Source organism: Aphelocoma coerulescens, chromosome 3 (assembly GCF_041296385.1).
Source record: "Aphelocoma coerulescens isolate FSJ_1873_10779 chromosome 3, UR_Acoe_1.0, whole genome shotgun sequence".
NCBI lineage: Eukaryota > Metazoa > Chordata > Aves > Passeriformes > Corvidae > Aphelocoma > Aphelocoma coerulescens.
This window is the reverse complement of record NC_091016.1, coordinates 59079709-59103194: the sequence shown is the minus strand read 5'-3', so window position 1 is coordinate 59103194 and position 23486 is coordinate 59079709. Positions and strand designations below refer to the sequence as shown.

General features: G+C 37.7%; 1 protein-coding gene across 7 annotated transcripts in view; it reads left to right on the top strand.

Moving 5' to 3' along the window:
* Window positions 1–23486, top strand: part of UTRN (utrophin) — a 359524-nt gene that overhangs the window by 123203 nt on the left and 212835 nt on the right. For 5 of the 7 annotated variants that reach the window (XM_069010451.1, XM_069010449.1, XM_069010450.1 and 2 more), the window contains 12 exons: window positions 484–663; window positions 2689–2817; window positions 2960–3130; window positions 3672–3821; window positions 4908–5045; window positions 5863–6015; window positions 12515–12706; window positions 14524–14696; window positions 18671–18821; window positions 20148–20323; window positions 21214–21349; window positions 22364–22513. In XM_069010451.1, coding sequence (XP_068866552.1) covers window positions 484–663; window positions 2689–2817; window positions 2960–3130; window positions 3672–3821; window positions 4908–5045; window positions 5863–6015; window positions 12515–12706; window positions 14524–14696; window positions 18671–18821; window positions 20148–20323; window positions 21214–21349; window positions 22364–22513 — 1899 coding nt within the window. Of the gene's footprint in view, window positions 1–483; window positions 664–2688; window positions 2818–2959; window positions 3131–3671; window positions 3822–4907; window positions 5046–5862; window positions 6016–11986; window positions 12232–12514; window positions 12707–14523; window positions 14697–18670; window positions 18822–20147; window positions 20324–21213; window positions 21350–22363; window positions 22514–23486 lie in introns of those variants that run through there. The other 2 variants (XM_069010452.1, XM_069010454.1) reach the window with 2 other exon arrangements.

Here is a 23486-nt window from a genome sequence, read left to right as displayed (position 1 = left end):
TCCCCTGCCACAGCTGGGCAGAGGAGAGAAAGGAAAAAAGTTAACAAAGGCTCCATGAGTTGAGATAAGGACTGGAAGGGGGAAAAAAAAGCACTTCAAGGGCAAAACAGGCTTAACTTAAAGTTACGAAGTGAATTTATTGCTAACAGAATCAGGAGGATAATGAGAAGTAAAATAAGCCCTTAAAATACCTTTTCCCCCAACCCTTCCCTCCTTCCCACTGACAGTGCAGGGAGACAGGGCATGGGGGAGAGGAGTCTTCCCCTGTGAGGCCGTGGGTCCCTCCCACGGGAGACAGTTCTCTGTCAACCTCTCTAACGTGGGTCCACTCTCAGAGCAGCAGCCCCACCGCACCTGCTGCAGCGTGAGCCCCTCCCACGGGCACACAGTCAATATATTTGTTTCCTGTGGAGGTAAAAATCTGCCTCCCTCATCTCTTGTGTTTGGGAGCAGTGCAGTGTTAATGGCTGAACTTGTTTTCAGAATGTGCTGAGAGAGCTGGAGAGGAGGAAAGCTGATCTGAAGAGCATCACAGAAAGTTGCACTGCGCTCCAGTCTCTGGTGGAAGGGAGTGAGACTGTCCTGGAGGAGAAGCTGTGTGTGCTTAATGCTGGCTGGAGTAGAGTTCGAACCTGGACCGAGGACTGGTGTGATACCTTGTTGGTAAGTTGCATGGGTGAGAAATATTCAGTTCTCCCTCTACACCTTTGGAGCAGTTGGAGTTTTCACTTGTCTCACTTTACCGTAAAGTGAAGCTTCCGTGATGCCTTATGGACTTAAAAGAATGTGGAATGGATTTCTGTTTACACTGTAGATGGAGAGGTAAGTCTTGAGGTGGTATACAATGAGGAAGATGGAAAGCTAGGCTGCTGCATGTTCTGCTTTTTATTCAGCTTGAATATTCAGCCTCTGTGCCAGCTCCAACATGAACAGAATGGGTTTGTGTTGATAGATTTTTTTTTTTTGAGACCCAGATGATGGCTATTTAATGGACAAAGGATAACTTTGTAATGGTGTTCAGCAAAGCACTTATGACTCTGTCAGCATATTGCTCTTTTGGACAGACCATAACTGCAAGTGTTTGAGTATGGCAACAGCATCTGTTTGGCTCAGTAAATGAAAGACCAAGCATATTATACACCTAAAGCTGATGATTATGCTAAATGGACATGAAGCAGTCTACAACTGTCGCTAGTATCAGACTGATGCTTTTATATAAATAAGATATTTTGGTGTTGTTTAGCTAGTTATGACAGTCAAGCCCTATCAGGGACTTCTGAAGGTGGAAGTTGTGGAAATTTTAGTGTATACATGGATGGTGAGCCCTGTGCCTCCTGCCCAGTGCCTGTTACAGGTGATAGTGTTTGTTTTGTAATCCAGTGGTTCCATGTTAGGAGTAATCAGGTAGTTTACCTTTATGTGTAAATGCTGTAAGGATGATTCGTAATTAGATTGTGTTCCAGATTATGTTCATATCTGGTGACAAGTATTGTCTATGCTCCTATATCAACATCAAGAAGCTTATAGCTCCATGTAGCAGACCTAATTTAACCTAAAAAAGCACAATCATAGGTGCCCTCCCTGCCCTCCCTGCCCTCCCTGCCCTCCCTGCCCTCCCTGCCCTCCCTGCCCTCCCTGCCCTCCCTGCCCTCCCTGCCCTCCTTGCCCTCCTTGCCCTCCTTGCCCTCCTTGCCCTCCTTGCCCTCCTTGCCCTCCTTGCCCTCCTTGCCCTCTCTCCCCTCTCTCCCCTCTCTCCCCTCTCTCCCCTCTCTCCCCTCTCTCCCCTCTCTCCCCTCTCTCCCCTCTCTCCCCTCTCTCCCCTCTCTCCCCTCTCTCTCCTTGTTTTGTTATTCTAAAAGAGCAGATCTTGTCTACCTTTTTATTTTGGTGAAAGGCTTAAATGGACTGTTACTTCTGTGAATCTGATAGCTTTGTTTTGTCACACAGAATAATGTTATATGTTTGTGGCACCTAATATTACAATTTCTGACTGCATGTGAAAGCAGGCCTAATTAACATGCCTACAATTTTGTGACTTCTCTTAATAGGAAGAAATATTTTAATGTAATCAGTAAAATATCAGAACTTGACTGCTATAATTTGTAAATTTGGCATAACCCGTTTCCAATTAAAAAACCCTAACAACCACACACAGTGCGTACTGTTGTACCTGCTAGTGCTGACTGAAAAAATTGTGGGTTTTTTTGTTGACTGAGATATTGTAGTCTGGCTGTAATGTTGTAATACATTGTCTATATTTAGTTGTACAAACTATTTTAGCTACTTTTATTTCTTTTGCTGTGAATTAGGAACTATATTATCAAAGGGTCTAGAACGATAATTGAATTTTTGTAAATACTATTGACGATGAAAGGTGCAATCTAATTTTCAGTGTTTCAGTCCAAACTGTGTCCATAACACTATTTTATCGATCTCCTTTCTATTCATAAGATTTTGGCAGGGTTGATTTATTTGATGTGTTTTTAGGTCTATGGGGGGTTTTTGGTGTGAGGGCTTTTCATTTGTTTTGGTTTGTTTGATTTTTTTTTTTCTGTTTGGTTGGGGTTTGTTTGTTTGTTTTTGTTTGGTGGGGTTATTTTTTGTTTGTTTGTGTTTTTTTTGTTGGGATTTTTTTTGTGGATTTTTAGAAGTTTCTCATATTCATACATTATTTTCATCTTTTTCCAGAATCATCAGGGCCAGCTGGAAATTTTTGATGAAAATGTTGCCCACATAAGTACTTGGTTGTATCAGGCTGAAGCCTTACTGGATGAAATCGAGAAAAAGTCAGCTAGCCAAAAGGAGGAAACTGTAAAGGTAGGAAACATTGTGTCATCTGGCAAAATATTACCAGTCAGTTCATGGATTCTCAGTGATGTCAGATTTGCTTCCTGTTTATTTTTCAATGTCTGTCTTCTTGCCTAGGAGATAACCATTTTCATTTTCCTTCACTTCTTAGCGTTTAACATCTGAATTAGATGATGTCAGTCTCCGAGTGGACAATGTACGTGACCAGGCTGTCATCTTAATGAATGGCCGGGGTGTGTCGTGCCGTGAGCTTGTTGAGCCCAAACTGGCAGAACTGAACCGTAACTTTGAGAAGGTGTCTCAGCACATCAAAAGTGCCAAGGTGAGGATGAGCAAGCCCCAGAACTTGCTGGGGAGGTCTGTGCCAAGAAGATGGCAACTGAAGGTAGTGGATATATCATTATCCATTAGAACAGCACTTTGCTGCTTTTGAGTTCTCTTTTAAGTGTAGGTATTTATATGTGAAAGAAAGACAGACTGATTTTTAGGCCAACTGCTTTTTTTACCTGAGTAGCATGTGATGACTTGTGTTTCCTTGGAAAATTTACAAACAACTGTTCAGAAAATTGTATATATTGCAATACATATTTGTGAGCTACAAAACAACACCGTAAGCTAATGTGACTGGAGATTTTTCATTTATTTTGAGAACAAAATACCCAGATTGAAGTTTGAAGGTAGAAACTTGGTAATAACTACCACCAAGTGTGTTTGAGATATCTCTCAGATCAAACAACTCTTAGAATTTTGATTTATGCTGACATCTAATGGTGCTGCAAACTGATATACCTGTTCATGGGGGATTGTGTGTGCCAGCTGAGACTAGATTTTCAGCTTGAGCAAGGTTTTATTTTGCTTTGCAGATGCTTGTTGGACAAGAACGACTTCCTGTCATGTCAGAGCCCCGTGAATCTAGAGTGGCTTTTCTAGACCTGGAAAAATTTGAGAATGACATACAGAATATGTTAAAAGTTGTGGAAAAGCATCTGGAGTTGAGTGGGGAAGATGAAAAGGTTTGTGAGCAATGGAACAATTAAATAATTGACTAACTCCTTTCTGTCTTGTCCTCCTGTTACATTGCTCTAGACTTTGTGGGGTAATTCTGAGAAACTATCTTCAAGGTAGGGGTAGAAGGTGAAGGGAATTACTAGGTTGTTGGAAACCCTGCACAGTTTTCCAATACTTTCCCCATAGCTGTTGCCTCTTGGCTGGTATGCTGAGAGTAACTAATCATACTTGAGTCTGTATTTTCATCATGGTTTTATATAATACAGGTAGTGAACTCTGACTTTTGTTTATCTATCTTCTGTCTCCTACTCAAAGTAGCTCTTTGTTAAGGAATCCTTCCGGTAAAAGTAATGGGGTTAAAATTCAAACTGGTATGATAAAATGAATCGCAGTGCATAGGTCAGGTCAGAGGAGGCTTGTGAGGTAAGGTGCAAGTAAGAGTCTTGTAATGTGGTTCTGTGTTGGAAGTCCAAGTAACTTTGAACAAAATTTATCTTCTAGATTCTTATCTAGGCTCTGCTATTCACCCATATAAAACTGTCATAGTTTTGTTAGCATCTTGTGCACTATAGCCTTGTTGCCTACAAAATCGGGTAAATTCCTGTCAGGTCACTCTATCTGCCTTCCTTTTAAGCAGCTCAAATACTATAAACTGAGCTGGTAAGCTGAATATAAATCTATGGAAAATGCCATAGCACAGAAAGCAAATTTAAAAAGATTTCTATAGAAAGGCCTACTATTATAGAACATAGCCTTCCTTTTATATTGTTTTTATATTTATTGAATTTTTGTTTTTATGCTGTTCTGCTCTGACCTTGCTTATTATTCTCAAGGAATGTCTAGAAAAGAAATGGATCTTAAGTCATAACACCCTATTGATGTGACTGCATACTGCTGGCTCATTAAACTTCCTTCAGAAAATCTCTTTATAAGGTTTATGAAATGAGCAAGTTGGATTTTATATTTTGGTAGTTGTGGACGAGAATCTCTGCTTGAATTTGTTTGGCTCCCATTTGGATAATAAAATAAAACTTTGGTACAATTGCTGTTAATATCTGAGCTGTTGGTAATAGAGATCTGTGTAATTTTAGCTGGATCAAGAAAGAGCTCAGATTGAAGAAGTTTTACAGAGAGGAGGGCAGTTGCTCCAGCAGCCTATGGAGGACCACAAGAGAGAGAAGATCCGCATACAGTTGTTGCTTCTCCAGAAAAAGTACAAGAGTGTGCAGGTACAGTTATGGCAGTTACTACAGCTCATTTATTCAGTTTTCCCTTTGGTATCCCACTTACAACCTGTAATCCGTATTTTATAACTTATGACTCTTTCAGCATGCGTCATTCTCTAGGGGAGAGTTAAATGTGTGTGCACAAAATCTGAGTCTCTGAATCTTTGCAATTCCAAAATATGAATTTTCCCATTTCTAGATTTTGGGGGAGTGCTGTTGATTTTTAAAGTCCTTTTCACAGTTTCACAGAGAGCCACACTAAGTATTTGCACAGGTACATTGAGTTGGGCATTTGCTTCATCTGTCTTGCTGGCCCTTGAACTGAGGTTTATCTCCACCACCAGGCTGTGTGAAGAGTGACTACATATACACATGTACACAAACATACTGACCTCTCAGCTGAAGCCCTTTCTGTGATCGAGCCTGCTCCCAAATTTCTCTTCCTTCCTATAGAGGGTATTAGCAGTAACTGCAGACTGCAGTATGTTGTGGTGCTTGCATACACATACTGTGTTAAAAATGGTCTTGTCTTGAACAAAGATGGTCCATTTAGCTCACCTGTTTGGATCCTGCTAGCGTTGGCAAGCTGAGGTGTAGTTCAAATGTGCAGGGCAAGACCCTCAGGCTGGCTTTGATTACATGTCTATGCAGATAAAGAGAATATAGCTATTACAAAAATAAATTAGTACTATTGCATATTTTGGAATTTGCTCCTTCAAAGGAATCCCTCAAATATTTTTGTTTTTCAAATAAATAAGACATATTCTGTTCACTACTTCCCTCTTTTTACACCGTATTTTCCTAATACGCTGGATTGTAGGAGTGCAGGTCATTTCAAAGGAGGCAGGCGGTGGAACTCTCTCCAGTGTTTTCCCAGTATAAGAAGGAACATGATAATCTAATGAAGTGGCTGAATGAGGCTGAGGACCGTCTGTCAGGGCTGCAAGGTGTGGAGGATGAACAAAAACTACAGGTAAATGGGGCTTCTATTTCTTAGAGCAAACAGTGAATGCTGTGTATGAACTTTGGAGATTCATACACTGAGGTTTAATGGATCTTCTTTGGACACCTCTGTGGAAAGAAGTGTTTCAAAATGACAGCATTCATTTTTTGTTAGGAAATTATCAGTATGTATTAGTTTGGGATTTCTACATAGCCACCATAGGTCCCAAAGATCTCATCCTTCAGGCCCAAATTTTAGAGTGTGATCTGGGCAGTGGGCCTGATTCAGGACAATTTCTGCCAGTCTTGATCCATGAGGATTGTACTAATCCCTTTTTAAAACTCTTACTCAAACAGCCTGATTCAGTATCAGTTTGGTGCAGGTATGATAAAAGCCTTGTTTGAGGCTTAAATTCAGTGCCTCTGCATCTTGTGGTCAGGATATTGTAACTACTCCACTGCCTTTTCCTGCCAAAAGTGGTTGGAGAGGGATAACAGCCCTCATGTAATGGATATTACTATACATGGTGAATATTAATCAAACAGATAAAGGGTGAAGTATTTCTGACGTGTGTGGGTCTTGACAAACAATTTTGCAACTGATGTGATGTCAGGGTCTGATAAAGCTTACTGCCCAGAAAGTTTTATGTCTTAATTGTTGAGGATACAGAGACTGTTTCAATTGCTTTTGTTAAGGGCTTTGTGGATATTTTTTGTTGGTGTTTTTTAAATCTCTTTTATTTCTCCTTTCCTCAAAAACACTTTGATTGTGTGGTAATTACATTAATATTTTAGGCAATGACAGTGAAGAATCTTGTGAAGCAGTAAATAATTTCTTGAACAAGCTTGAGGGCTAGGTAATCTGTCAAGTACTTCTCAATTTCTGCATATAAAGCTTCGTAATCAACATCTATCAATATTTTTGACTGCTCTGTAACTTTTTAACCCAGAACCAATTAACTTGGTTAATTGGGGCCAGGGGTAAAATGCTCTGGCTCCTTGTGAGACTCGCACCACAAAATTGTCATGTGGTGCTCTTCATTCACAGCTATTGCTGTGTGGCTTCAGCTGCCAGTGATAGATGGTCTGCTGTCCTTGGTCACATGGGCCATTCAGTATCACCTGCAAAAGGAAACCTTTTAGATCTGCTCTTTAGATTGTTTGACATTATAAGCCTCCCATGAAGAGCTGGGCAGCAAAGAGGGCCCAGGGTCTGTTGAACAGTCTGACATCTGACTGCTCTGTTGGGTGTCCAGCAGTCTCTTCTGGTGACACAAGCTCCTTTGGACTTGACTGATGCCATGGAATGTTTTTGAGGGAAATGGGGATCCATATGTATTTAAAGTAAAACAACACTATTCAGTTTTTCTGTTTGACCATCAGATCCTTTGAATGAATTAATTACTGGACAGAAATGGAAAAATGGTGCACCTGCATGGCTCTATGCTAATGGGGGCAGCCCAGTTGTGCCACAGACTGGTCTTCCTTGTCAGTGTTGGTCTCACTGCAGCTTGACTGATCTTTTCTAAGGAAGATACTTTGTTTCCTGTAAAGCCCTTTTCTTTGGGGATATACTGCAGCTAATGCCTGGTACTGCTCGATCCATTCCTGGATAAGTGAATCTGGTTGCTGAATGCAGAATGTCATGTAGATATGGATTACTGTACCAATTACAATAGACTGTTGATGGAGAAACAGTATCCTTGGTCAGAATCAGCTAAGTTGTGTAAAAATATCCTTGTTCTCTCAGATGTAGTTTCTGGTCTGTCTGGGTCAGCTACACTGTCAGAAAGGGACCACAGCAGTATTCATTACTGGTGTGAAACTTGGAAACTCAAACTGCTGCTTTTGCTTCCTGTGCCTGTGTCTCTAGATTTCTGATATTTGAGTGCTAAGCCAGCTTGTCTCAAGTGGCCTTATTTTACTTTCATGGCTTGCTCTATTGGCTCTACTAATCAATCTTGAACACTGAAAATGGTGTGGTATTGTAACGTTGCTAAAGGGAGAAATAGTCTTCCCAAATATCATCATCATTTTAGATAATCACTGTTGATCCAGAATTTTCTTGGAGCCACCGGACTTGAAAATTGCAGTGCTTGTAGCTCATCTCAGCTTAGGACTGAGAAGCACTAAATGAGTTCTTGAACCACTAGTGTGCAGGTGGCTTAAGCCCTCACCTTGATGTAAGGAAGCTGTAGCGAGCAGAGGAAGAGAAACTGGTGTTTGAAGTGAACAAAACAGGGAGGGAAAGGAAGATTTCAGCTGCCAAGCTGGGGAGTAGACTTCAATTAAGCTTTTATGTAATACATTATTTATGCTTTTGTAAGCAAGTGTGGCGGAGAGGACTTATTTATGGTGCTTGATGGTCATATCTATATATTGATTTGCTGGAAGTAGCTGGATCATAAATATTCCTCATCATTTATGCTTCTAGAAATTACGGAGTTAAAATATCTCTGAAATATTGGTAATCCTTCTGCATAGTAGGTACTTTTGAGTAAGCCTTGTTTTGCCACAAATCCATTAGCAAGAAGAGTCTGCATTGGAAGTTTGCAGAACCTTGAGGTCCTTCTTTTCTAATGTTGATTTAGTATTTATTAAAATTTGACTATTCTGGCTTGGTTCAGAATGAGGGAAAGAGAAAAATTAAACCTTAAATTGCAGGGGTAATTAGTTGCCTAAATTCTTGAGAGATTTTTTTCCAGGTTTTAGGACGTTATTTTGAAGTGAAAATGATAATTTTGCAGATGGTAAGGAAATATGCAATTGCAGGCACAGTGCATTTTTTCCTATAAAACTGAAGCAGACATCATCTTGAAGGCTCTTGAAGTATTATTTCTGTAATAAAGAAAACACTTGTTTTTGCTAGTATAAATTTTATAGGAAAGGTTCTGGATTACTTAAATAAGAACAATTGTTTGCTGATTGCATTAATTAACAGAAAAACAAATGAAATGGACATGAGGTTTGGGCTTTGGGAAACCTTTTTCTAGAAAACTGGCTCTGAAATATTTTGAGTGTGAGAGAAGGGGCAAGGAACGGTAAAAAAGTTTGTCTATTCAAAAGATTATTTTTTTTTACAAAGACAGTCTGCTATTTGTCTGGGTAAATACTTTTGGTTAAAATGCATATATAGTTAAACATCCAAGGAGGTAATAGATTTAATTTTATGTTAATGTCTGGGGCAGTATCTTCCAAAGTTCACTTGGAAGCAAGTCAGAAAATCTCCTTGATTTGAATCATTGGTAGATTTTGTTTCAAAATATATTTAACTGTAAAAGGGGAGAGGGGAGAAATATCTGAAACTGAATTCTGAATTGCATGTTAAACTGTATGCTGAGTATAGGAGGAAAAAAAAAATTATTTGACCCCTGAATTAAAAGTATTTTTAGCAGTTCTCATTGAGTGGCCTTATATATAGAATGTTCACTACTAACCAAGTATTCTCTTTATTCCCCCAATCTTTTGTTTTTGCTAGAATTTTAAGAGGGAGCAAATTTATTAAGCATGCTCTATCAACACTGAAATTAAAGTAGAAAACGGCTATTAAGTCATCCAGTCAGATTTCCTCTTAAATAACCTTTGATTGACTTTTTTGTGTATACTTAAGAAAAATTGGGGGAACACTGAAGCACTACACCTATAAAGACAGACTGAGAGGGATCTTTTAGCCTGGAGAAGAGAAGGCTCTGGGGAGATTCTTATAGCAGCCTCCCAGTACCTACAGGAAAGCTGGAGGGGACTTCTTACAAAGGCATGGAGGGATAATACAAGGGACAATGGCTTTAATCTGTAAGAGCATAGGTTTAGATTAGGTATTAGGAAGGAATTCTTCACTGTGAGGGTGGTGAGACACTGGAACAGCCTGGCCAGAGAAGCTGTGGATGCCCCATCGCTGGACGTGTTCCTAGTCCAGGTTTGATGAGGCTTTGTGCAACCTGATGTAGTGGAAGGTGTCCCTGCTCATGACAGGGGGATTGGAACAAGATGGTCCTTAAGGTCCCTTTCCAACTTAAATCATTCTGATTCTGTGAAAACAGTTTGCTTACCTGAGGTTTTTTTTAGTTAATTAAAAAAAAAAAAACAAAACCAAAAACCCAACAGAGCCAAGCAAGCAAAACCAGCTTCTGTGATATTTAGGTATTTGTCAGGTAACTGTGAGAGAGCTACATACAACTCCTTTTCTATTTTTTAGCATAGTATGCTGCATTTTAGAAGCTTCCAGTCTGCAATGCAAGGCAGAGAACAGCTGAACAATTAAAACTCTGCTGTAGTAAAGCACTAATGCATTTATAACACATATGTTCACCTTCAAGAATGAAGCTTGTGAGAGGAGGAAGCATCATCTCAGAGATGGGAGGCAGCTGGAGGAGATTAGCAATGAGGTGTGCTCTGGAGGAGCAGCACCAGGAGGAATTCACTGCTTAGCAGAACAGAGTAATCTGGCCCAAGATGGTGTTACTGGGAAAGCAGAGAGTTTCAGAACATGCCAATGCACAAAGTACAAAACAAGTTTGCTGCATGCCAAAAATGCTGTTTTAAATCTTGTGCAAGTTTTTTCTGAGAGACAAAGCAGTGTGTGGGAAGTAGAAATGTAGTAAAGTCCAGTGACCTATTCATCTGGGTGAAGTCGATTCTGGACTGTTGCCTGCGTGAGAATGGGATTTGTGGAATGATTGGGAGTTAGAGAAAACACCTTGTGAAGATGTTGCAGATGGCTGTGCTGTAGAAGGCATCCTGGTGTTTTTTTCTTACCTTGACCTGTTTCATATTGTTAGGGAAAAGATGCTTTGAGTTGCACAGACTGATTTCTTGGGAACGGGGCCCTCTCCTTCCACAGGAAACCATACCACTGTCTAAGCCTTGGGCTTTTGCTCCAAATTTCGTTGATGGAAGCTGATAAAATATATTCAGAGCCTCAAGGAAATATATTTGGGGAGCATCAGGGACCAAGATGCTGGGTTTGTAGCCAAATTGTATGGAGTAAGCCTTGTTTTTAACTGTGGCACTTGCTTGGTGTACTGAATTGAAAGCAATACTGAGTAGTTTGTGATGTTTTTCTGTAATTCATGTTTTTAGTAGACTTATGCTGGGGTGCCCTCACATCCAGTTTCTTTGGTATGCAATGAATGACTGAAAGCAAATTGTATTTGGTGGTACAGGTCTTGTGGAAGCAAAGCTGTGTCCTCAGTTTCAGTAGAGAGACGATTGTCCACAAAACAAAAAAAAAAACACAAAACGAAGAAAATCCTTAGGAACATTTAGTGCGTGCAAAGTCGTGAATGGTGAATATGTGAACATACCTTTTCTGCTGCAGTCCTTGCTTAATTTGCACTACGTGTGCTGGTAATATTAGGTTCCAGTTAATCTGAGTGACATATTTGAAATTCTCAGAAACATGTGAGGGAGGAAGGTACAGACAGGTGTTTGCAAGCCACTTGGTTAGTGGGGCTTTAATATTTTATTGATTGTCAGCTGTGCTAGAGATTTTCATGTGTGCACCCAGCCCAGACAAACTGAAAAGTAAAATTCACTGGCTGAAATTGCTATGAACATACATTTATTCTTTACTCTCTTAAATGTGTTCTCAACTGGTATAAATCACACAGTCCTGTGCCTCTCTCTTGCTTGATTCAAATTCACCAAATACAACCTGGTGATTTAACGTTGCTTGAATTCTTTATTTGAAGGTGGGCTTTCTTTTTATTCCATTATTTTATTAAAGAACTGGGCTGTTTTCAGAGATGGTAACAGAATCCTGTTTGACAAGAAAGGTTTTCTGCTAAAAACTGCTGTCAGCCTGCTTCACCTGCCTCTGCTAATTTTTTGCCAGGTGTGGCTGAGGGATAACTTCCTGTTGCAAGCTTCGTAATGTTTCAGATCCAGCCCACAATTTGTGAGCCTAGAAAAAGCTGCATTAAATTACTGTTCTTACTCTCTTATCTGCCAACATTGTACCTGGCTAGATAGCCTAGTGTTGCAGCCAGTGCAGAAAACAATTACCAAGTTCTGGAGGAGTTACTGTCTTTTATTACTGCAAAATATTGGAGTACTGGTGGAGCACTAATTTATTTTAAAGAAATGGTTAGAAAATGTGGGTGGGGATGCCTACTGAAAAGAATATGGATAGGAAATAAAGTGTGTTTCAGTAAACTGGTGTCTTTGTGATGAAGGAAGCAGAGTTGGTTGTAACACTAGATTCAGGCTCAATCAAGAAGTGTTATTTCTGGAAATGGGAAGGATCAAGGTAAGAGAAACAGCAGTACCCTTCCCATTTCTTGGAGTTTTAATCAAGAATAATACAGAGTCATTGTGAGGCATGATATCTACTGTTTTCTAACTTTTAAAATAGAGAAGCTGTCCTGTGAAGGACTTGCAGCTTTCTGAATTTATGTAACTTTGCTAGAAAGGCCTTTGTTTTGTCTTTTAATGTAGAAAAGTGTTTATTCTGAATATAGCTTATTGATTTAGGATTTTTTTCATAAAATGGATTGTTGTTTGAAATATAAAATTAATTTTCATGTTTTTAGGCAATCCCTGTCCAGCAGAGGTTAAAAGGCCAATTTGCTACAGGAGTTAGGACCTTGCCTTTCTCAGCTGAGTACTTGGTTGAAATCAACAAAGTTTTGCTGGCCATGGCTGATGTTGAGCTGCTGCTGAATGCACCGGAGCTAAATACTGGAATCTACGAAGATTTTTCAGCTCAGGAAGATGCACTGAAGGTACTGCATGCCTAAGTGTTATATTCAGAGCAGAGAAGGGAAACAGCAGAATAAAGGCCACCAGCTTTGCAACTGTATTGCTGTATTTATGGTTTTGCTTGGTATATACAGGATCAATATGCACTGAAAACTAAAAAATGACAGTTCTGTTGGCTATTTTTTTTTCTATGCATAATCTGGATACAAAGTATGGCAGCATGAAATCTGGATGGGAGGTTGAGGGAGCAATGTTTAATTTGTTGTAGACACTTGTATTTTTCATTGTAGTTTAAATAACTCTTAGAGAAATGCTAAAGCCAATGTCTTTACATTCCTGCTTGATAGCCTTAATACAGCTGCTGTTCTTAGGTCATGTGAAAACAATTGCTTACATAGGAAGAGGAGAGGGTGACTCTTGACTTTTTATAAAGCTGTATGTGATGCCTCAAGATGATGGTACCTGTTCTGATTAGCAAAATAGCAATATTCTTTCAGTTTTAAACTCCCCCTTATTGTCAGCCAGTGGATTTACCTGTGTGATTAATAATGAGGAAATAGTTAAGGACCTGGCCTTTTTCAAAAGGGGATGAAGAAATTGTGTTTGAAAATACTGAATCCTCCTGGGAAATAGGAGTTGAGTATGTAGAAGTCTGAGTGTCTGAGTCCTGGTTAATTCTTAGCATACAAAAGAGTGTGAAACAGATTCTCCCAGAAAACATCCACTGGAGTTGGGAATTACTCATGGCATGGTGCAGTGTATGTGTACCTCTCTGGATTGGAATCATAGCGGGATCCATGTGTCATGTCTGAGGTGTAGTCAGGCTTTGCCTCTCACCAAGAGCTGGATTAGCTGTTCCTGCAGCTGCTATACAGGTCCTTTAAAAGCTTTTCAGAATTCCAGTCCACTTTTCTGGCATGCTTTTCTTTCTGCTGTGTTCATGACTCCATTTTTCATGTCTTGGTTTTTTATACATTTTACAAAAGCAAATATGGGAATGGTGCCAGCCTTTGACAAAGCGAGCAGCCTTTCATTGATGAAATTCTCTTGTCCCTGCTTACGCTGCTTCTGTGCTGCCTTGAGTGCTGTTAGGAGTGTTTGTTAAGATGGGTTTACAATACTTCATTTTGGAGCAAGTGTCTCATCTGATTTTGAAGTTTTGGTATATTCTAAGGGTGTTTTCACAAAAAGCAAATAGCAGAGCATAGAATTTTTAGAAGCATTACTGTTTTAAATTCAAAAAGATAAGTAAATTCCACTGTCTGCATGGACTGTTTGTCCTCTGAATACCAAGGCAGTCTTACAACAGTATCTGGTTTAAAGGAATTTTCACATCATAGTTCAATGGTATTTGAAATTGATTACTTTAACTTTGTCATTTAAATCTAAAACCTTTATGGAGCTTTATGCTTTTGCAGTTCTGTGCATATGGGAGGTCACATGAAGCATGATAAAAGTCACATTTTGTGGTCCATTTTTTTACATGGGGAAAGAGTATGAACAGTGTCTTCATGACATGGGTAGATTTGTTTAATAATGAAGATACTGTTGTTTTGAGAAGTATGGCGTGTCCCTTTACCTTAGGGACAAATTGGATATATATGAAATATTTCATCATTTTAATAAAAACTTGAAAAGGACACATGCTTAAAAGGTGTGATGAACTATTCATTTCAGTTGCTAAAACCTATTTAAACTGTAAACTGCTGGTACTGGTGCTCATGGTCTTATTGTAGATGCTGATTTTTGGAAGAGAATTTTGAAAAGATTATTTTTTGGTATTTTTCTTTTATTTCCTGCTGGTGTTGACTAATAGCTTGTGTCATTACTGTGCTTGCAGAACATAAAAGATATTTTGGATAAACTTGGGGATCAAATTGCAGTCATACATGAAAAGCAGCCTGATGTTATATTGGAAGCATCTGGACCAGAGGCAATACAAATAGGAGATGCACTAACACAGCTGAATGCAGAATGGGACAGAGTTAATAGAATGTACAATGATCGTAAGTGGTAAGTCAAGCATGACTGGTCTCTCTGGCCATGTGGTAAATACTTTATGTACATGTTTATGTAAGTGTTTTTCAAATGTACCTTAATGATGAAGATGAGTTTGGGAGTTACCAGCTTTAATATGTTGGTATTACAAAATTATTTCCAGAATTATTGAATGTTGATACCATTAATATGGAAATTGCAGTTTGGCTGCTTTTATGAAGCTGATTGTTTCTACTTTATGAAATAGAAGGTTTTATAAACAAAATATGAAATTTTGGTTTTGTAAAGGTATCTCAAAGCAAAGTTCTAGAAGAATAATGTTGAATAGGACATCTTTTAACATTCAAGGTTGATTTTTGAGGGAAGGATGCTCTTTAAAAGAATGGGATCTTTAAAATACAGTACCTATGATAGCTGTCAATAATATTTGTGGTGAGTAATTGAAGATGAGAGACGACCTGATTAGAAAATGTTGTGCTTAGGAAAACAAGAGACTGTTAAAATAAGTGCTTAAGAAATATGTATTTCCAATTTCCTTTCTACAAACAGGTGTAATTTCACTTGGGCAAAAAGTTTGATTTCTCCCCAACCCTTACAGAAGATACTCTAAACTTTTTACCTTATCTGAATCAGTTTAAAATGTTTATAAACAAACCCAGTACGACTTAGTCAAACTTGGAAAAGTGTATTAGATGAATATTTTGAGTTGGAATTTGTAGAAATGTGAAAGTATGTGTTCAGGAAGTTACCACAAAGCTGAAGGTGCTCACACTGCAAGCAGCAGTGGACGCTGAAATTGCTGCTATGCAAAGAACCCCTTAATGACTGAAAATTATTCTATGAAATTTAAAATTAAATGCAAAGGCTTATACTGTAGTTAATTTGATTTTACAGTATTTCCTTTTTAATGATGATGTAAGGTAATGAATGATGTAGAAGTTTTGCAGAGCATAAAGTAATGTCTAACCATGTTTACTTGCTTTGTAGCACCAGAAAACTGATATCAAACACATGTGGCAGTGTATTTTGAAGAGATGTTTTTAGGAAGAGTGTGTATTACCTAAGCAGATGTTTGTAACTATTTCTCAGAGCACTGATGTATGTGTAGGGATATAAAAATCAGTTGATGGTATCATCTAAATAGAGACTTCCAGAAATTCTGGATCCCTGGATCAGTGGAGGATGAAGATTCCTAATAACTCAGCAGGCACTGTTGTTTCACTGTGGGTTCTTTAATTAGAAATCAGTGATGCCAGCTAAGTACAACTTTCTGTGCTCTTTCTGGTTGCTCGTGGTCACCTGCTGTATTTGGAAACAACTGCTCCAGAACCTGGTGTCCATCCATATTTATATGCCTGCAGCTATTTTATTGGCCTCATAGGTACTGTATGCACTGAGCTTTAGTTATGCCTTTTTCTTCCTACTTGTAACTTACTTGAAAAGCTTTTAACTAATGTGAAGATTTTGTAAGTATGAGTACAGTTTCATTTACTACTCAAATTTGTTTAAGTAGCCAGGGCTGACCAGAAAAGTAGTCTTCTTATTAAAAAAGGTAAGTGTATCAAAGAGTAGGTTCAGTGTTAATGAATAACTGGCAAAATGGAACAGATCACCTCTTCAGGCACTTTGCTGATACACATTAATTTTGAACTTCATAAAGCTTGTAAACTCTGCATATTAGTGAGAATAATATTGGGCTTCGTTTTTCATACAAAAATGGACTACTGGACTAGCAGTTTAGTAAATGGTATGTAGCCTTCTGAATATATAAAATGCTGAATTTTAATAGAAGCATGCACTTTGGTCAATGAAGACATTATTAATTGCAATATTAAAATGGCATTAGTATTTTTATACTGTTTCTGTTACAAAGAAGAATTCTTAGCCAAGTTTAATCTTGCTTTTCCTAGTTTTGCACTAAGTACAAGCTAGATGACTATCTCCTTAATCATCTGAGGCTTTTTTCTATTTCTGGAGTGGGTGGGGATTTGACAAAATTAGGAGAAGCAGCATTTGAAGCCTCCAGCAAAAGACTGACTTAGTTTTCAGAGGTAGTAAAGATTTTGTGATTGAATGCCAGCTAAGTAGTTAAACCTTTGATAAAAGCTCTGATAAAGCCAAGCACAAGTTGAATTAAACTTTACTTAGCAAAGTTTCTAAGTAGTCAACTAAATCCAGCTGACTACAGTTGGAGTTAAACATGTGTAGAGTAAAATGTGTGTATATATGGACTTAAAGCTTTGAGCTGTTTGTAACACTGCTGGTTTGCTAGTTCTGCTCCTTTTGCTATGGGTTTTCCCCCAGTGCTAAAAGTGTGGATGACTTGGGAATGAGAAGTGGTTTGGAAACAGTGGATTCCTACACAGGAGGCAAAGGATAGCCAAGTTTTGGTGCAATAGTCACAGGTACTTTTAAAAGTACTTTGGTACTGGAAGCAGTCTGTAGGGAAACAGCAGCACATGCATCTGACTCAAAACTGGAGTGGAACTTTGCTCATTGCTCAAAATACTGATGGAATTTGTAGTCTCACAACAGAAATGGCACAAGTTAAAACTGTATCTCGGTGTTCTCTGAAGTTTTAAAATTTTGTATTCTGAAAAACTCGTGGTCAAAACTCCCTCAAAAACTTTTAATTTTTAAGGAATCCAATTTAATCTATTTTAAGTGCTTAGAATGTATCTTCTCATTAAATGTGGAATGAGTTACTATCATGGGACAGAAACATACATGAGAAATAAAGGGAGATTGAGGTTTGGGGTCAGTCTACAGGTTGGTCTAGGGTATTGAATCAAGGTATGTGCCAGAAACTGAAATGGTAGAAGTAGGAGATAAGGTTAGAAAAACTTAAGTAGAGATCTTTAAGACTTCTTTACTGGAATTGGCCAATTATAACAATAACAAAAAAGCCCTGTATGTATCAAGAAATATGTATGTTTTGTAAAATGAGATTTAATTTTAATGAAAACAATCTTGCTAAGAACTCTGGGATTGTTGATTTCTGTGAAAAAAATAGTTGCAAAAAAAGTAGCTCTTTAAAGTTCTTTCTTATGCTGCTAATTTCAGATTGCATCTAAATGTATGCATATACCCCAGAGTCTTTACTGGTGCAGTTATTTGCAAATGTTGCAATAATGAGCTGCAAATGAGATCATTCCTCAGTCAAAATAGGTGTCCTCTGATTAGCAGTAGTCTTGGCCTCATATGTCTTTAAAGATGACTGTTTTTATTAGTTTGGAATAGTTAACAGTCAACAAATAGAAAACAAACCTCTCTGTTCCTTTCTGGTGTGTTTTTGTCATGCTCTCTCTTTGTTAGCTTGTTAACATAAGAGAGCTCTCATTTTATTAAATACCAACCGTCTGACTGTGGTAATTTTGCCTGTTCCATGCTAGAGCACGTTGCCCTTCAAGTTAAGCAACACATTAATTTGAGGCTGCAAAGATGATGACAATGAAATATCTGGTAAATTATTGTGTGATTAAATTGTATAAGACCTACTTATGCATGTTCACTGATAATACTATTTAATCAAATATATAATCTATATAATCAAAATCACCCTCACTTAATAAATTCTGGGCATCAGCACCCCATAGCTTACGAAGGAGAAAAAAAATGGAGCAAGAGCAATTAATCATATTTCACGTTTCACATTGTCTGACAGCTGAGTTGTTTCACGATAAAGGAGGGAAGGGTTCTGCAGACCAGTTTGATGTAGCTAATTAATCTTTATTTTTTTAAGTGGTAGAAACAAAAGTTTGCTTAGGACTGCCCTTTCTTCCTTCAGCTGGAAGTTAATGACAGTCTGTGCTGCTGGCTTTCACCACAGCTGCTACTGTGCCAGGAAGCCTTCAGTTACTAGGACTTGGTTAATCAGGCTGTGTGTTAGTCTTTCTGTTCTGCAAGGCAAATCTACTCAGTGGAGTGGGATTCCTAGCCTTCTAACTGCAATGGTTTGGTTAATTTTTCAATCCTTTGGTTTCCCACAGTTGCTTTGACAGAGCGATTGAGGTGTGGAGGCAATTCCACTGTGACCTCAATGATCTCTCCCACTGGATAACAGAGGCTGAAGTGTTACTGGCTGATGCCCATGGACCAGATGGCAGCCTGGAGCTGCAGACAGCTGGGCTGCATCAGCAGGTATGTGTGAATCGGGCAGAAAATGAGCAAGATGGAAAAAGCCTAGATTTTTGTCTAAAACTGTAGTTTTATAGATAGACATATGGATTTGCAGTGGGGCTGTCCAATTACATTTCAAAAATCCGTAACTCTTAACATTTCTATTTTGGCTGCAGTTTAAAATTATTCTTGGGGAGGAGCTCAACTCCTGCTTATAGTTTGGGGTTTTATAATTGCTCTTAGTATGGATGGGTTTGAGATAATTTGATAAATCAAATGTTGGCATAATTTGTCAGTTTATAAGTTTTGTTACAGCTTCAGAAATATGTTAATCAGATAAAAAATCCAGGATATTATTTCACTTGCTTTCAACTCATAATTTTAAAAAGTGGACCTCAGTGAAGGTCATTTGTTACTTAGCAAATTATTTATTTAAACAAATTACTTTTGAAGATACTACCTTGTATAAACAATCTAGAAAAAGAGAAGATTCCAAATACAGGGGTTTTATGTTTTATTTTTTTTTCTGATTTTGGTTCTGGAATTTAGTTCCCTGATGTCTTTTTAGTTATTTTACTTCCTTTTGAATAAGGAGAAGAAAACATAACTTTAAGGATCAAGGCTTTTTTTTCTTTTGAGAATATTAGTTATCCAAGTGTCAGATGTGTGTTGTGAAAGAAATGTAAGTTCTATCTAAGACACAGCTTGTGTTTTATCCTTGTTGCTGCTTGAAGTTTTCTTCAAGAATTTCACGTCTCTTTTTTGAAACATCTTATTCCTAATCTAGTTGCAAAGATATTTTTGCTAACAGTGTAAGATTTTTGCAGTGGTTAGGGATGTTCGAAAATTTAATCCTGACGTCTTCTGACTTTCTTTAGCTTCATGAATTTTCTGTGGCATCTAGGATGATGGCAGCAAAGCCATAGTTATCCCAGCTAAAATACTCTGAAGTTAAAGAAGTATCTGGGGTATAGATTATGAAAAGAACAGGTTAAAAGTCCTACCATCTGTTAGAACCACTAGGAAGTGCTGTACATTAATAGAAAAGGAATCAAATATGAGTGTAGATTTTAGCATAGGTGGCTTAAATGAATTCTTGTGATTCTTTGTAGTATTTGCAGCCTATTCTGTGTCACTGTCTTTCTATGACACTTAGAAAATTGAATTAGATTCAATAACAGAACATTAATAATTTGATCAACAGCATCCATTTCTAAGTAAGATCGTTTTAAGTGCCTGTTTTAGTAAAATAATATGCACCCAGGATTCATCCTGTGTCTCATGAGCCAGATCAAAGTCACTTTAGGTCAGTAATAAAATTCTGTGTGGCTTTTACATTTCTGACAGGAACTCGAAGAGGGAGTCAGCAGCCATCAGACCAGTGTTTCAGCATTGAACAGAACTGGGGAAGGGATCATACAGAAACTGTCTGCTACAGATGGGAGCTTCCTACAGGAGAAACTGGCAGGATTGAATAGACGCTGGAAAGCAATCACAACAGAGGTCATGGACAGACAACAGAGGTAATAAGTTAATCAAAAATTTGGATGTCTGACCAGATGCAATAAGAAGAATTTCATTTAGTAGACTCCGGAGAGAGAGTGCATTCTATTGCACACTGTCATTAATCTGAATTTCTCTAATGTTCAGAGCTCTGTTTGGAACTGTCATCTAGACAAATTTCTCATAAATCCACCTGCAATTGACTGCTTAGTAAGTCTTTGTTTAGTAAAACTCACAAAATGACTACCACAAAACTACTTTTCTTACAGTTTTTACTTTGTTTTTAAAATAATTTCTTTATAAAGCCAGACTTTTTAGGAAGAATTGCTCAGCTACTTTCTCTGGCTGAAGCTGAACTGTAAGTACATTGCATTAATTTTTATTTTATCATTGACATAGATACACTAATTGAAACAACTTGTATTGTTCTTGAATTTCCACAATATTGTAAAGTAAGATATTTATGTAATTATGTGTTTTTAACATCCCCTGATACATTTAGAAATGTAATAGGAACTTGCTTAATTATTTCATTTGAGAAATGTCATTAAAGTTTTATGTGATTTAGGGAAAGTATTATATGTGTCCCTAAAACTTCCAGGAGAAAAATTCAGTGGCCTTATAATGACTTGCAATGATGAGGTGTGTAGGTGTTGTCATTACTATCGCTTACCTTTAATGGGTTCCTCAGTCTTTTGGAAATCTGTTTTGTGACTTTGGAACTAAAATATGTCTGTTTTGAAGGCAGTAGTATTTATTTGCAAATATCTTGCATTTTAATGATGATGGTAGAATCTTTTCATGATAAAAATGAATCCTTTAAAATGCTCCCAGCACTGAAAAGCACTTGACTGTGGCATCAGAATTAATGTAGGACTGATGTGCTGGACTTTTTGTTTCACTTTTTAAGGCTAAAAGGAGAGAACCAGCAGCTGATAGAGTACAGAAAGAAGCTTGATGAGCTGCGTTGTTGGTTAGAAAATGTAGAAAATGCTCTGGACACAAGATTTACATTCAACCATGAAGAAAACTTGCAAGAATTACAGGCAAGATTGATTAGTGTGTTTATGTGTATACATCTGTCAGTCTTGTGTAAAGCATCAGGACATGGCTTTTGGGGAGAGGAATTTTCACACTGCAAATTAGGCAAAGAAATATTATGGTTGTGTGAGACAATTTTGTGAGATTACTTACACAGGCAGGATGCACCTTGAAATGAAGTTGGGTTGAGTTGGTAACTGGTATGTAGCCAGAAGATGTCTGTGTATGAAAGAGTGAGAAATAGATATACTACTGATAAAATTTAGTAAGCAGAATTTCACAGGAGATGATGTGTGTGTGTGTGTCAGCTTCGTAATTGCTAAAACCTATAGAAGAAAGCTGATAACCTTAAATGGTAAGTAACACCATTGTCCCATTTACTGGGCAATTGTAATACTTTGTGTGAGATTTTATTTAATCTGCTTTTTAAACTGTAAGGGTTTTGGCCATGTCAGGTAAGCTGTGTGCATATGTATGTATTTTTCCTGTTTATTTTGTGTCTGGCTTTGACAACAAAACGTCTTTGGTTTGTAGGATGTGTGAAAGAGAATGTTTCTGAAATACTAAAAGAACGAGAGGAATAGTCAGTCCAACTAACCTGCTTGCTCATTTTTTAAAAATCAGTAATTTTAAAAAAGGCAACAAAAAACCCAACAAAATCTCAACCAACCTCTTTTAGACCAAATCTAGGTGGGAAGTCTTGAACAAGTGTTTATAAATGATGTAAAGTGGCTGCAGTTGTGTTTGCCTAAACAAATTGATTCTCGTCAGCTGAGTATTTGCTGCCTGACTGTCATCAAAGTGTAATTTTTCTTGTCATCTGCCTTAATATAAATGCCAGAAGTGAAACATAATAAATGTTTCAATAATTTCTAGATCAAGCATAGAAACCAAAATAGAAGCTATTCTGTTTATGTTCAGGGAAATGCCTAATATTGGAGTTTAAAGAAAGCTTTCCTCCTCCTTTGCTTAAGCATGTATGCATTTTATTTCGTCTAAAGCTCTTCTGTCCATTTTAGGTCTTAAGTGAAGAGATGGAAGTACTGGGTGGCAAACTGGAATGGCTGAACAGAACTGAACCTGAAGTGATGTTGGATAAAAATGTTGGTCTTCAGGAAAAAGACAAACTTTCTGATTGCCTGCAATCCCTCAATGTGAGGTGGAATAAGGTGTGCATTTCTTCAGTATTGTGTACCTGAGGTTGAATATAGTGATATGCTTGGAATGGTTGTTCTCCTTTTGATGTATCTGTGACATGTGGTGTGTACATAAAATGACTTGGAAGCCATGCAGGAATGATCAGGAAATGTACCCCAAACAATTTTCACACGAAAATACTGATGGACATTTTTCCGTCAGATTGAGTTAATTTAATTAGCTTAGGTTTTTCTGTTTGGTTTAGGTTTTTTTTCTTTTGTGTGGGCTTATTTTTTTGAAAGATGGATCAAAAGTATCAGCTAGATCAAAAATATTTTGCTTGAGTCAAACAGTAATGTATTAACTTGAAATAGAGAGAATAAATCTTTGCTATGTAGGAAAGTTGAATGCTTGTAGCAGTTAAGAGGAAAAGAAATGAAGCTATGGTAAAGCTTAGTAAGAAAATCTTACCAAGTGTGTCTGGGTTTCTTCTTACGCATAACTACTATAAATTAGAAACTCCTGTGTCCAATCTCATTGGAAAGGCTGGTTGGAGTAAAACAAGAATTTTTTTCAAGCAAAGCCTAGAGATACAAATGAAAAAAAAATTAAATGATTTGAGATTATTTTATGGATGACAGAGGTAAGAATGTATTGGGGAAAGGGGAAGGAAAGAAGGAAAGAAGGAAAAAAGATGTGTTTTTACCAGTTCAGCCATGAAAATGGGGATTCCCGCACTGCTTTGTATACTACATTTCCCTCACTGCATTTAAAAACTTTTAAAAAGCAAATAGGCAAATTTGTTTTCACTACAATGGAGTTGTAACATTTTTTCCTTTTTCAATTAGTTCCCTATTTCTCTACTTTTGTGTGACTGACAAATTATGCTTTGCATCATCTTTTCGTCAAAGTATATTCAAATGAGTTATAGTTTTGGTGCTTAGACAGTAAAAAACGTGTAAATGACCAGTCTACAACAATTTATTTATTTTTTCTCAATATTTA